Source organism: Geospiza fortis, unplaced genomic scaffold (assembly GCF_000277835.1).
Source record: "Geospiza fortis unplaced genomic scaffold, GeoFor_1.0 scaffold206, whole genome shotgun sequence".
Taxonomy (NCBI): domain Eukaryota; kingdom Metazoa; phylum Chordata; class Aves; order Passeriformes; family Thraupidae; genus Geospiza; species Geospiza fortis.
The window spans coordinates 8,081,940-8,097,002 of record NW_005054311.1 but is presented as its reverse complement, the minus strand read 5'-3'; the positions used below and the strand labels follow the sequence as shown (position 1 = coordinate 8,097,002).

The window sequence follows — 15,063 nt, the reverse complement described above, 5'->3', positions numbered from 1 at the left end:
AAGTTCATCCTTTCTCTTCTGCTTCAATGTTGCCATAGCTTGAGTTTGTTCTATTAACAATTAGAAAACAACCTTATTCTAAAGAGCTCATAGCTTCCCTTACAGCTGCAGGAATTGTGTAAGTGAATCCTACCTGGTTCTACAGACACAGAGTGATGTGTAGGGAGATTGTAAGCCTAGGAATGATTGCAGATTTTTGGAGGGAAGGAAAATAAACTTACATGGGTGGGACTGAAGGCCTTCTGTAGCTCAGGGTTGTCACTGCTGGTGGCCCAGAAATTAGTATGGAGAATTCTACTGCATTGGAAGAAAACTTAAAATAGAAGCTAAATTGAAAATGCCCTGTTGAGGGCCTACACCCAGCGATGATCTGTGAACCTGCAGCATGTGTCAGTGGAAGCCGTGCTGTTGAATTTCCTTCTGCTGGTGAGTTTTGCTGTTAGCATGACTTGGGCACAATAACAGCTGGCTGTTGATGTAGCAGGCTGTCGGTGCTGACATTGCAAGATAGTTTTATTTTGCCTGTAAAGCTCGTAGGCTCCCTCTCACAGAGTTACTCTTCAGTGATCTGAAGAAGGTCCAGTGAAAAGCTCTGGCCAATGGTACCTGGCAAGGTGCTGTATAAAAACCTGATAACTCTTACAAAAACACGGTGCTCTGGTATGGTGGGTTGTCATGCTGGCAGCCTTGTCCCTGCGGATCACTGTGTTGTTGTGCTGTAATCATCTAGAAATACAGAGCGTTGAGGGTTTTTTGTCTGCATGGAGTATCTGAGGCTGGGGGAACAAAATGGTTCAGTAATGCTACTTTTGGTAGCCCTACGTAGTCAACCTTTTAAACACTTAGTTGCTTGTGTTTTGTAAGTATGAGGCCTGCCTGGGCTTGCCTGAGAACTTGAAAGTTGAGTCTGAGAACTCATGATTTTGCAGCTATCGCCTGGGAGCACAGGCTGCCAGGTGAGCGGAGGTGGGTGCAGCTCAGCCTCTGCGCCAGGGCATGCTGCTGGCCGGGGATCAAGGGATTCTTGGTGGCTTTTCAAAGGCTGGGGAAGTGGCAGTCCGTGGGCAGGTGGAATCCCTTTTAGCAGAGGAGCTGAGTGTGAGAGAGTGCTGCTTTTACACAATGGTGTGAAATAGATTTTCTCCTCTGAAGATTGAGTTTGATCAGAAGGAGCTCTGGGAAAAAAATGGTTGTGGGGTGTTGGATGGGAGATAGTTTGCAGATGCTGGGGTTTTGATATCCCTGCTCTGTTATGATAACCAGGTGGTTCCTTCCTTAAGGATAAACCAGCATCCTGTTGGTGTCTTGCATTAGTCACAATTCAAAAATGGCTCCTGTGAAATCTGATTTTTCTGGATTTTCTGAATTTCTTTCATTTTCTCAAAAAAAAAGTTATTGAAAGTCAGTTTGTGCCCCTGATTCTTGAAAGGGGAGAGTTTGTCAGCACTAAGTACTATGCTGGGTAAGATACTTCTCTGGAAATCCCCAAGTATCCTTAAGTTATGAGGTTCTTGATGTGTGCCAGAGGGTTGTTAAAAACAAAGTGTGTGTGTATCTGTGTGTTGGAAGGGGTAGGGGGTGGGAGGGAGGAGGAGAAGGAAGGAGCATCTTGATGGCTGAAGTCATTCCAGTTTTCAACATCCTTCTGGTGCCATTGGGCCAAAACCTGCAGGTGGTATTCCTCTTTTTTTTGTCCAGTAGGCCTGTGGGGTTTGTGGATGATTGGATTTATGTGGGTCTGAGCCAGCCTGTAGCTCTGCTGAACCTAGCCTGACCCATCACCCCTGCTGGGAACGTGGCCCAAAGCATGCTTCAGCTCACCATTCTTGTGTCCCTGGATTTTTCATGTCTGTGCCTATGTGAGGGGGACACTGGCAGTGATATATTCTCTGCTCTGTCGCTGCAGAAGGATGAGCTTTGTGGCACTGTCTTGTACCTTTTTGTGTGTGCCAGGTCACTTTTTCTCTGGGTGACTGTAAGGTGCTACAAAAGCTTAATGCATTTCTGTGCTGCTGCAAATGCTGAAGGGGAAAACCCTCTGCCATCTGTGCACACCTCTGTTTCAGACACAGCAGTGGTGGAAATTGCTGCAGTCATCTTCTTTAAAAAGTCCCCTTCTGTTCAGCTCCCTGCTTTTTCCTTGTCACCCTCATCCTCAGAGAGCTGGCCTTAAAATCAAAACACTTAAAAGCTTATTGCTAGATAGAAAAGAGGAAGGGTAAAGAGAAACCTGCTTAGAAGTTGGCACATGTCATAAGAAAATATTAATTGAATTGTAATTATACCTTAGCCCTTCTATCCCATCTTTCATGACAAAATAAATTAGAAGCTCTGTTCTTATCTAGGTGTTGTCTCTGTAGCTCAGGATTAATGTTTCAGCCCTTTTAGACAGGATCTGAAAACACATTAGCTTGCTGGCTTAGAACAACTGTGTATTCTCATGTGTCCAGTACTCACTGGCTCCTTTTCTCTGTTGGGTGACAAGTGAAGTATCTGTCCCCTCTCAAGAAACTGCCTCTAATCTCTGAAAAAGGTTTCCAGATGACCCTTTCTCTCCCTCTTTTTCCCTTTTACCAAGATCTCCAGTGCCTGCAATGTGTGAGGCTTTTTGTGTTTGTTTTGTTTGGGATCTTGTGGCCACAGGCAGAGTTCTTAACCTATTTTTCATTTTCTGTCTTTAGCATTACAGAGAGGTTACAGGCTTCTTTGCCCATGAATATAAGCCTACAGAAGAACAAATGCTTTTAAAATAGGAATTCCTACATTAGTGGTGGAACTTCTCTTGAATTATAACTCCATGTAGCCAATCTTCTTTTGTCTTGCTCTGAGTGAAAGGAGATTTTATTTTTTTCTTCCCTTGAATACTATATGCAGTTTTTCAAATGGGAGCGTAACTATCAGCCCCAATGTGTATTTCTTTTCCAATCTCTTAGAAATTTTGGAATAGCAGAAGTATAAGATTGCCCCGGGCCTTTAAATGATAGCACTTGGAATTGTTTGTGAAAGTGTGTTTGGGTTTTTTTTTATTTTTACTTTGAAACTGACAGGTCCGTATTTCTGGCTTAAAAGCAGCAGAGTACTGTTTTTCTGTTACTACTATATGAACTCCTGTGAACTGTATGTACTAGTAAGAACTAATTTTCGTGATTTCAAAGTTGGCTAAATGTGCTTGTCGTTCCCTGATAAAAGTGCTCTGCAGAAGAACCCTTTGTTGTTGATGAGCCCTCTTGGACAATGGAACTTTTGATAGAGGCTGAGGTTTGTAAAAGCACAGCTACCTGACTCACGTGCTGACTGTCACATTTCTGCCTTACTAACAGTGTCATGTTTTCTCGCATTGCAAACTGACTTACAGATTAACAATGACGTGACTAACATCCTACTACTATAAACAAACCCCTTAAATAGAACCAGTTAATTGTAACCATATTTTTTAATACTCTCTTTTCCTATCCTGTTTTGACTCTCATTAAATGCTGGTGTTTAGATGGGTGCTGCAAATGGATTATCAATAAATTTTCAATCATTTTCTGATGTGTCGTGAGCAGACATGCTACTGTTACGGTGTTCAAAGACAAAAAGCATGTTTGGGTTCAGCTGTGCTCCGTGCTCTTACAAAGTCACTCGCAGCTGAAAGGCTGTTTTGGTGTGAGGCACGGGTAGCAGTCAGTGCTTTAGCAAGCCTGCCCAGCTGGCAGATAGATGTAGCATTCAAACACCTTGTGGGTGCTTTGTCCTGCTCATGTGCTGTCCCCCCTTCTTAAAATAAGTGTGCCTGCGCTGTTACATAAAGATCGATGGTTTAAACCTTTTGCATCTTCCTCCCTGCCAAAGTTGCTGGTATTGCATGACTTTTGCTGATCGTGACTGTTCAGCTGTGGCAGTGTATGTACACACATTGTGTATTTGAAATGTATAAAATGAAGTATCAAGCAGTGTTAAAACTCCAGCAATGGCAGAAAGAGCAAGCTTACTTTTAATAGCCCCCTCTAATGAGATTTTAAAGGTCTGGTTCTGCACTGTCTGGTGTTAACTGACAGAGGTCTGCAAATTGTGTTTTCCAGCCTTGTGTACTTTGATTTCACTCTAACCCTGAAGCTGTACAGGCCTTCTGAAGTTTTAAGAAAAGTTTTCCATGTGTAGCACACTTCAAAATAGATCAAAAAGCAGCGCTCTTAAAATGCTACAGAATCTTAAAACAGACTTTAAGTCTGCTTAAAGTTTTTAAGCAGTACTTTAGATTCTTCCAAGTTAAAGTCATACTTTTCATACCTGGCATAAAACTAAAATAAGTGCAGTAAAAAGCCCTGTAACCATCTGATTTAACTTCTGTTTTTGAGCTTGAAAACATATTCGATTATATGCAAACCAAATGTGGCACGGACTCAGAAAACCACAGTGCTTCCCCCTCTCAAATAAAGACAGTGTGCCACAGAAATAGCAACTTGAGACAGTCTGGATTGTTGCAAAACGTGTCAAGAGAAAGAGACTGTAAGCATTAATCTCTTAAGAAGTGTTGTCTCTGTTCCTTTCCCTCCCAGTTTGCTGGGCTTTTCACAGCAGGTATTGTGCTTATTCTGATGTGCTAAATAGCACCTACAAAACTCCTGGTTCCTCTCTCATTACAAACAAATCTTTGTTCTTCATGGTAGGATAGCTTTCTGAAGTGGTCATAGCTAGTAACCCTAAGTCTGTCCGCTAGGTGCCATGAGAGAAAGTGACCACAGCTTTCAGCTGAGCCACAGCAGCGGGTCCTGTGCATGCTTGCTGCCCTTCATAGATGAGAGGACAAACCTCTCAGCTGAAAAGTGTGGCACAAACTTGGGATAGTTCTTGGGATAGTTCTGTTCAGGTGACAGCTGCAATGAGCCCCTGCACAGTGTAACTCATTTCTCTGACCTGTACTCTGGCACTGTGGGAGCAGTAGTGCCTCTAGGAGATCCAGGGAAGGCTGGAACACTGCTTTGAGCTACCTGGTGTCACAGAGCATGGCGTGGTGGAGGACATGCTCTGGTGCTCAGGTCTGATGTAGTTTCAGGTCTGTCTTGTCACAGGAAGATGGTAGTTCCTCCAACAACATTCCTGAAGCAAGTGTATTGGTATGGGCTTGGGTACCAGCCGTGCTAACTGGATAGATGGCACTGACCAGAAAGCTGCCATCTTGTGTTCCAGTATTCCCATGCTTTCCCATTCTTGATCTTGCCTCCAGCAGGATCTCTCCTGTTTGTAATACTTTTTAGTCTAGTAACTTGGGAATTTCTGATCTGCTTAAAACTTTGTCCAGCCAGTCTGTCTTATGTGAGCAGTCTTCTCAAATTTAGTCTCGCCACACTGAAACAGTCCTAAAGGACACGGAACAATGGACCTTTCAACTTTAAAGAGCACCTCAGAAAATTAAATGTTGTTTACAGCCAAGTCAGAAAGGAATGTCTCCTGTGTGAGGTTAAAATACCTGTGGAGGCTCTGTCTAACAGGCTCCAGGAGGAGCCACCTCCAAGGAGTGCTTCAGAGGTGCAATTAATAGTGCCTTCCTCTGTAGTCCCTTATCATTCCCTTTCTGAGAGACTTTGTGTGCACTTAATCTGAGCTTTTAGGAACCAAGAAAGGTTTTCCAAGGATTCACTGCTTGCCTCTAATTACCTTTACAATGGCAGGCCATGAGTTAAAAGATGAAATGTACTTTGAGAGTGTTGCCTCCCTCTAAGTGAAGGCAAAATCTCCCTGTACAGATGTATTCCCATTGGAAATGCCTGAAGTTCATTCAAGCAGAAATGGCTGGGGTGGTGCACCAGCCCCAGGGCCACCCAGCCTTGTGCCATCCCTCCTGCTTCCACCCTGCACAGCTGTTCCCAGTCCCCCTTCAGGTCTGGCCAGGGGTGTTCGTGCATCTGCATCAAATTACTTCTCTGCAGCTGTTGCTGGCACTGAGCTCATGGGGAAGCCTCTGGCGGCAGCTAAAAGGGTCTTAAATAAGTTTGCAAGCAGCCAGAGCCCTTACTGGTTGCAGGTTTCCTGTATCCGTGTGGATACCTCTCAGTAAGTGTTCTGAAAGTCGTTTGCTCTCGCTGGAGACCTGGAGTAGGGCAGGGCTGCCTTTCTGCAGGAATCTACACTGTTGACCAGACCAGATTGCTTTGTCCCTCTGGGTGGCAAGGTGCCAAATCATCTTTTTCTCCCTCATGCTGATGGTGACATGCCATGGCTGTATGCATCCTGTGCTGTGATAGAGTGTGTGTTGTGCAGGACCCTCTCAGTCTACATCATTTGCAAACAGACTTTGGTTTGTTCCCAGAGATGCAGAGAACTGGAATAAAAAAAGGAAGATACTTGCTTTTGGAAAGGTAGACTTGGCACTTAAATCATAGATTTATTTTAAAGGCTTTGCTTTCCTGCAAACAGTTGTTTCTTGAAGGAGAGTGACACTGGGGGTTTAAATCTCGGGAGGTGAGGCAGTGAGGAAGGCTGGCAGTGAGCTTCTTGGAGGCAGCACTGACAGAGATGGTAGGGAGAAAGCAGCTACATGGGTGGCCTGATAGGAGAGGAACTACTGGAGCAGGGCTGGCAAAGAAAGGGATGATGGTTTCAAACAAACAGGCTGAAAAAATTGTTTTTGTGGATAACTATTTTCACAGACTGCCATGCGGTAGTGAGGCTAAATAAGCAGTGTAGTGGTCCAGGTCTCAAAAGTTATGAAATAAGGTGAGGCAGAGGAAAGGGTAACTTTGGCTTTAAGTTGCCCTTGAGCTGACAGCCAAGCATCTGTGAGACCGAATGCAAGGTGCATCTCAGGAGCAGAAGGTGGTCTGAGGGTGATGGGAGCAGAGAGAAGAATTTCTCTTCCGAGTAGATACAGAAGAGAGAAGAAAAGTGTTGTCCTGAGCTGAGCCTTACGGACTCCTGGGGAGGGCTGAAGGAGTTACAAAGGTTGTCCTTTAAACAAACAGAGATGTGAAACATTGTGTCAGAGAAGCAGGAAAAAAGAAGGGGAACCGCTGATTTTCTTTGCTAAGAGAAACTATTGTATGCATTTAAGATACTAAAGCATGGCTGTGTTTCTCTGGGAGGGTAAAAGGAGGGAATAGAAGGAGGAAGGGTAGAAGTAAGGCATGATGTCAATCAGGAAAAAAGTTTGGGGCTGAAGCTAGTGAAATTGTGTCCCTGATGGGATTTCTGTGAAGGGCAAGCAGAAGAGAAGCTGTCTTGCTCTTGTGACTCTCTCTTGAAAGAAATAGCAAGATCTGAGCAGAAAATCTCACACTTTCCACTAGGTTGATCATTTTAGTGCAGCAAAGCTGCCCTGGAGCAAGCCATTGAAGAGAAAACTTGTTGCAGAGAACATCTGCTTGCTTGGTGGCTTCTTGCCACTAGTGACAGCCACTCTGAGGCTGGGAGCAGAGCCAGAGAATGCCGTGTGAGCTGGGAAAGGTGTAACTGGGGGAGAAGAAGGAAACAAAGACACAGAGGCATGAATGTGGCATCAGAGCTCTGAAGTCCCAGGTGAAGTCAGCAAGCACAAAACCATTTACATTTCCCTCCTCCTCTTTCTTGCCCTCTGCTCCTTCTCACTGATAAAGCATGCCTGATTAGGTCTTCCCAGTTTTGCTAATCTCAGATGTAAGCAGAAATTACAGTCTATGCAAGGATGAAAGTGTTTAGTTTTCTTTCTGTTCTTTATTTTTTTACTTCATGAGAGAAGTAGGTGGGTAATGTAACTCATGTTTATTGCTAAATGTTGCTCTTTGATGTCTTCTTATTACAATAGCCTGATTTCAAAGTCAGCAATAAACTAGAGGGATGGCACCTCATAAACACAGGGCTTCATTTTTGGCCCTGTAAACATCTTGAAACTTAAAATTTAAAGGAAAAAAAAAAGAGTTGCCCTCTTTTGCTTGCAAATAACTCCTTCATTTTACAGAACAACAGCTCTCTAAGTAAACAAACCTCAAAATCCTGCTCCCTCATCTCCTCTGACCTCTTGTACCCTTTAGCCAGAAAAAAAGCCAAAGAAAGCAGTTGATTGCTCTTGATCAGCCTGTGTAAGTTTAGATCAGCTAGCTGTGTCTTCTTCTTTAACACAACTTTTATCAGAACATTTTTCTGAGCATCTGTTTTTGTGTGGGGCTCCTGCCTGATGTGTTGCATTTTGTTGTGTGCTTTTTGTCATCAAACTGCAGACAACAAATTGGCTGATTGGCTGATACTTTGAGGGACTTGGGGCGGAGGTTATTTTTGTGAAACAAAGATGTACAGTTTTTTCTAAGTTCTTTTTTTCAGTCATAATAAGCTATGTCAGACTAAATTCTTTTTAAGTTCCCTCCATTCCTCCTGTCCTCTGACTTCTGCAATACTGGATGCAGTATTTGCATTAGTTAAATAGGCCTCAGTAATTTACTTCATTATGGAAAACTAATCTGCTTGTTAAAACTGTTAGTTTGTCAAACAGTGAAATACAGTATTGTTCTGACAGAGACTTTGCTGGCAGACACCAGTCCCTGTGTATCTTTCAGTGAAGGGATATGATAAGATGAACTCTGTGGCTTAGAGAAGCAGATCAGTAGTTTTGGCTATCAGAACTTGTAGTTTCTGTAAGATACACGGTTATCTTGAAATTCTGGCTGAATACAATGCAGAGCACCCAGTCTCCAAGCTGAGTGGCACTGCAAACCCCATTATTACTGTGATACTCTCTATCAGCCTCATTAGGAATGATGAATGAGCTGAAGCAGTTTTTTCCGCTCTTCTGAAAAGACCTGCTGACAATGGTTGCTGCCTGTGTATATGCACAGGGTGAATAAATCAGCCAAACTATTACTGCAGTAATACTAACCTTTAAACAAAAAGAAAGTCATTCTCATTATCTGCTTAAATCTCTTGATTCTTCCCTTCTCCTCTACAGAACCGCCTTCTAGCTCCCTTGCCTTAAAAAGCTGGGTCATGCAGAAAGCACAAATGAAATATTTTGCATTTGTTTACTATTGTGCTATTCCCAGGCAAATGAAATTGACTCTTGGGCTTTCCTAAGGCTGAACATGTGAACAAGTCAATTTGACTGGACAGCATTCCTGTCAGACCTCAGTGCCCCAAGCCTGCAATGGCATTCCCACGTCAGGCTCCACTGATCAGTGGTTTCCAGTGTGCCTGCAGGGGCTAGGCTGGGAGGCTTGGCCCTTTTGCCAGCTGTCTTCTCATGGGGCAGCTTAAGCTGAGCTTTGGGTCATACCAGCCAAGTGCAAGTAACCATCCTTGGTTCTCTCCTCTGTCCTTTTCCATGTCACTGTCCTGCTGGGAGCAGTGTCCTGAGCTCTGCCTCAGCTCTGTTGGGCAGAGCAGGATGGGTTCCCTCAGCAGACCATGGGTCCAAGGGGGCTGTGAGGGGTGGGTGTTGTGCTGCCTGGGGTGAGACTGCACAGCAGCTGCTTCCTCCACAGTACCACGTGTGCTTATGGTCCTGAACAAGCTGTCCAGTAAACAGATGGTTACTGGGATTGGTGTCTGAGTGCCCTGGCATTTTGGTTAAGGGAATCCCAAGGAATCCCGAATTCCTGTTCAGGTGTGCAGAGCAGTAGATGCAGCTCTAAGCAAAACCTACAAAGGTCTTGTTCCCTCCCCTTTAGTTTATCGTGTAGATAGGTGTTAAACTTGACACTCGAAGATGGCTTTTTCCAGCTTGAATCTAAGAAAAAGAAAACTTCAGGTTACTTTTTAAATAAAAAGACTTCAGCTTTTTCTTTTCAGTTTGAAGTGTGTCCACAGAAGTAAGTTGCTGCTCACATTTTTCTGGAGAGGAGCAGGGGGTGGAGGACAAAGGAGGACTTTTTTTCCTCCATTGGAACCAGCTGTGGTTTGCTTGCTTTGTGTGCATTTGGATGGGCACTCTGAAATCCAAACTGGAACTAGCAGTTAATATTACAAACAAGCAGCATAATTTGACTAAACAAGCTTTCAGATGATCACAACTGGGCTTTGATGCTCAAGAGTGGGATTTTCATAACTGCGGAAGTAATTTGAGAACATGCTTGTGCCCAAAGCCAGTAGGGTTATGTTGGCTGCTTTTTTTCCTTTTTGCTTGAAGATGATTATGGTGATGATTCATAATTTTGTTAGTCTCAGCAAAAGAGTGGCTTGCATGTATAGTTGATTTAACAGCTGAGAACCTCTAAGCAAGTCGTTCTCCATTTTGAGGAAGAATTTGTTTAGAGAAAATTCTCCCCCTTCTTATTTCTTTTGTGTGCTTGTTAGTTTTATGTCTTTGGTTTCAAGCCCTGATATTGGCTGACTTTGCAAATAAGAACATCCATAAGGTCCTAGTTTACAGCCTTACTTGTTCTTGGATTTGTGGCTGTGGTTCCATGTGTTCAAGAGTAAGTTAGGATGGTTTTAGAGGTTTGGTTGATGAACAGTAGTTTAATCATGCTATACAATCTGAAATATTAAATTAAATGTACCAGAAAGGTGATTTAAGCTGTTTAGTCTAACTAGATGCCTGTTTTCATTATCATAATTTCCTTAAATAGAGGATCAAATTCTTCCCTTGAGTTCTTAACAGCATATTTTGTTTCTAATATCAGAAATAAGGACCATTGAAATCTTCTCCTCAGTCACTTTGAATTACTTAAAACAGCTTTGTGGATTTATTACATTTTCTGTTGTCTTGTGCCAAATCACACTCTACTACCCCTGCTTTTTTTTTTTTTGACAAGCACTTAATGGTCTGTAAAGCTTTAAAAATAAAAACCAGTGAAGTAACAGAAAAAATAAAGCCATGAAAACTAACTTTCCTTCTGCTGCATGGGTTGCCAGGAAATTCAGGGGTCATGTAGAGTGAGTGTATTTTCTAATAACAAGCTGTTTGCTCACATACCATGCTTCTTTAAAGGTCTTGTGGTTGGGATCCCAGTGGTATTGATGGGAAATGTGCAAAGAATTTTTATAAGGTTCTTTGAATAGCTGAGTAACTTCTTTTGAAAATAGTAGAGTGAATAGTTCTGCTTTGGAGAGGAATGGTTCTGTGGATGCCTGAGATGATGATAATGAATGATGGACCTTCAAAGTTAAGTCCTACAAATGCAGTTATCCTCTAGAGGATTTAATGAAAACTTAATATTTTAAAAATGTGATTTCTTTTAACATTAAACACTTGGGTGTACCTGTCATGTCTTGGTAGCCATGCTTATGTTCTCATGGGATGACCAAAAAGGCCACTAGTAGACTTGTAAGCACCAACATGTGACTGTATTCACCACAGAATAGGTTTGAATAGTAGAAGTTGGACTCGATCTGAGAAGTCTTTTCCAACCTGATTGATCCTGTGGCTCTCTAATTCTCTGAAGAGAGGTGATCCATATCATGTTCAAATGCCAAACTGGAGTGCTGGCCTGTGGTGACACATCTGCTGATGCTCTGTTTGTTTCTCTTGCAGTTTGGGGCCGAGTTCAGAAGGTTCTCTCTGGATCGCTACAAGCCAGGAAAGTTTGAAGACTTCTACAAACTAATTCTTCACATCCATCACATAGCCAACCTGGAAGTGATGATCGGATATGCTGATGTGCATGGAGACCTTCTCCCTATTAATAATGATGACAACTTCTTCAAGGCTGTTTCAAGTGCTCATCCACTGCTCAGGGTTTTTATCCAAAGACAAGGTAAGATGCAGTTTCATTTCAGTGCCACACAGTGTGCTGCGGCAAGGGGAAGAGTGGATTTGTGGCACCCATTTAAAGGCTGAAATCCTGTAGGAGGCATCTAGGAGCCATCTTGCTCTTCCTCACGGGCACTTCATTGCAGCTGGCAGGAATGGCATGGCTTCATGGCAGGGAGAGGGACTGCAGTGCTGCCTGTAAGGTGTTTGAAGGATACCATGCTGAGGTTAATGTACCCTTGTGCTGCTGTCCCATCATCACTCGAGCATGCCAGGTGCACCATTCCCCTTGGTGGAGGGAGGGGATCTTAGTACTACTGCTTCACATTTAGAGATCTTACCTATCCATCTTGATAGTCAGTGTCATAGCCAAGTTATTCATGCCTGTGTGTGAATGCACACAGATGTGTAGTTCTGAAAGGAAAAAAAATTGTCACAAACGACATCTTGTTTGACTCTGTTAACCTGGCAAATGATGATATTTTTTCCCCTCTGTCCTGCTACTAAGGAATGCTGATTATTCCCATTTTGAATCATCAAGCAAACCTTGGGAAGAGCTGCTTGAATGTCAAGATGACATCAGGTTTAAGGCCTGTGTGTTATTCTCCTTAAGGACCATGTTTGGCAGTCTCTTCAGAAGAGGATTGTCTTTTATAATAAGGTGTCTTCTCACAGAGCTCCTTAAATCCCAGGGAAACCTAACACTGTGTTAACACTTCCTCCACAGTTTTTTTTTTTCAGCCGTGTAGTGATTTATAGCACAGGGCTTTTGGAATTAAAATCTCGTCAGCAACAGATTCAGAAACAAGACTTGATTTGAGACTTGGAGCAGTCATGTGGCTTTTTTTGGCCAGGACTTTTGCTGTGTACTGATAAGGATTTAGCAAGAGGTTCCAACCTGCTCATTGGTGTGAGCTGGTGCAGTGTGTTTGACTTGGTGTCGTCAAATACATCTAGGACTGTGTGGCTCCTGTCTGTTCAGAGCATATTGTCTGCCACCTTTAAGATGTGATTTTTAGATGTTCAAAGAGCCAGTTGAGAAGAGGGTTTAGAGCAGTTTGTTTAGTTGATCTGTCTGTTAGGTGAGTGGAAATGTCTATGAGAGAAAACTTGCTCCTTGCTCTTATGCAGAAAGTGCAAATGTGTATCACAAATCCAGTTAGGTCTTCTTGCAATGCCTGTTAGGGCTTGTGAATGTTCATGGTGGGTCAAGGCATTAGAAATCCTTTGCATGACTTTGTCATGCCTACTTCAGTTTAAGTTTGTCTGTGTCTCTGGATTGGTCCTGTTCAGAATACAGGTCTCTGTGCTCTGGACAGACTGCTGAAACCACTGACCTAACCCTGCACTGGGAGGGGTTTGCCACTGAAATGCTCATCACAGGAACAGGCAAATCAGAGAACTGTTGTCTTCTTATAGAAAAAATTCTCCCTCTTCTTCTAGGAGAAGTGTGCTGGTTATTAAGGTTTCTAACTTTTAACTTTAACAGAAAAGGGCAATATTTCCTTTTTAAAAAGCTTTTATTTTACCCCTTGCTCAGTGAAAAGAATCATGCTGACAAATGAAGGAAGACAGGCCTGTTCTTCCTCACATGTGGCAAAGCCTGAAATCTTTCCCAACACACCTTCTCCCTCTATAAAGCTGAAGGGAACAGTAAATTCTGGCCCATCCCTTTGCTTAGTGCTAACTTTCATAAGGGACTCCTGAGGTTAATATTTGAGATTAGTACTTGTGGATGATGGTCCCTAACAGTCATGCTCATCTCCTATACTTAGGCAAAGCCTTTAGAAATTTTTATCTTCAAGAATGAAGGTGAACTCTTCATCTTTTTTTCCTTTCCTCTGCTGGGGTGATAGAAAAGTGCTGGTCCTTCTGTTGGAGACCTGCACAAGAGAACAAGGTGACTAGCACCAAGAAATCATTGTGCCATTCAGGAGAATGTGGTGTGCCTGCACCCTTGATTCTGACTTCAGAGGCAGGAAATTAGCATGACAGGGATGCTAGTAAAATATATGTGCAGTGCTCTCTTGGGTCTTTGAAGGAGACTGCAGAGCATTGGCTCTCGGGCTGTTGGATCAGGGATCACTGCTTTTCAGTGGGAGTAGTCCTGGGAGCTGGCTGCCAGAGGTTGTTCTCTGTGTTGTAGAGTAGGGAGAGTTTCAGGGAACAGAGCAGAAGTATGCAGGCACAGGAGGATGGAATAGTTGAAGGTCAGGTCTCTTTTTCTAGCAAAGCAAACTGTTTATCAACTGCATGATTAGTCATCCTGTCTGTTTTCCCAGTTTATAGCTGAGTTACCCTTTCTCTTGTCAGGTCAATTTCACAGTCATGTTAAAACACTTAAAACATTCTCAGAGTGGCAAAATAGGTAACTTAGTCTTTGCACAATAATCAAGCAACAGTTTCCTAGTTTGATGTTTTTCATCTGAGCTTAGTCTTGCACTTTTTCAGTTCAAAAGTCTTTCTCTTGGTGGTGTCCAGATATGGAATGGCTGTTTTATTCCCCTTTCTATTTTTTTTTTTAATTATTTTTTTTAAATTTTGTTCAAATCTTCTGAGCCCCAAATTTTTCAGTATCACAGTAGTCCCACACAGGGGATGTTCATGCCTATTAGCCAGCCATTTTAATAAGGACTAGAATTGATGTTCCCAGTGTGCTTGCAACAATTGCTGTTCACAGTTTTTGGGTCTTGAAGAATCTGGGACATTTGTAGGTTATGTTTGAGTGAATTCATCTGTAGCAAGTTTTTATAGCTCATAGTGATTTGTCTGCTTAAAGTATATGGTGCTGTTTTTTTTTTTTTTGTCTCCAATACCAAATTACAGTGTGGACAAAAATCCTAATTAGAGAACCAGGCTATAAAAAGAAAAAGCAGTTTTCCTTTGACTTGCTTTCCCAGGCTGCAAGTATGGGTCATGTCCTGTGTTGTAAACTGACGTGGCTCTTTTGGCTTTGTTAGTACAGTAGTGATTTACAACTGATGCTTTGAGCATGAGGATTTGTTCACTCAGTTGTAACTGATACCAGACATACACAGAATTCCCTATGGAAGGTGCCTGTTGCTGTGGAAGGGATAGATGTCTCAAAGACCTTAGAACAGTGCAGGAACTTGAGGATGTGTGTGACTTGCTCCATAATAACTTTTGCATTTTACCCAAGACCTGCATTAAGGAAGAGCTTATCTGATGATGCTGATCGTGTTTTTCAAGACTGACTTAAACAACAGCACTTGAAACAGACATAGACCAAACAATCTCTTGTATACTGCAAAAGTATTTAAGTGTGACCTATGAATTCAAGCAGAAACATAAACCAGAAAAACTGAAAGGAGTTAGTGTTACATACTGTAAAAGCATTACATTATTTCTTGTATGATTAAATGGAATGAAATTATGATCAAATCTTGCTTTAATGCCTGTCTCAC

General features: G+C 42.6%; 1 protein-coding gene across 1 annotated transcript in view; it reads left to right on the top strand.

Annotated features, from left to right (window-relative positions):
• Positions 1-996: 996 nt before the first annotated feature.
• PARD6G (par-6 family cell polarity regulator gamma) overlaps positions 997-15,063 on the top strand; it is a 59,725-nt gene continuing 45,658 nt past the window's right edge. The window contains exons 1-2 of the mRNA XM_005419382.2: positions 997-1,098; positions 11,420-11,642. Of these exons, the coding sequence (XP_005419439.1) occupies positions 997-1,098; positions 11,420-11,642 (325 nt within the window). The remainder of the gene's footprint in view (positions 1,099-11,419; positions 11,643-15,063) is intronic.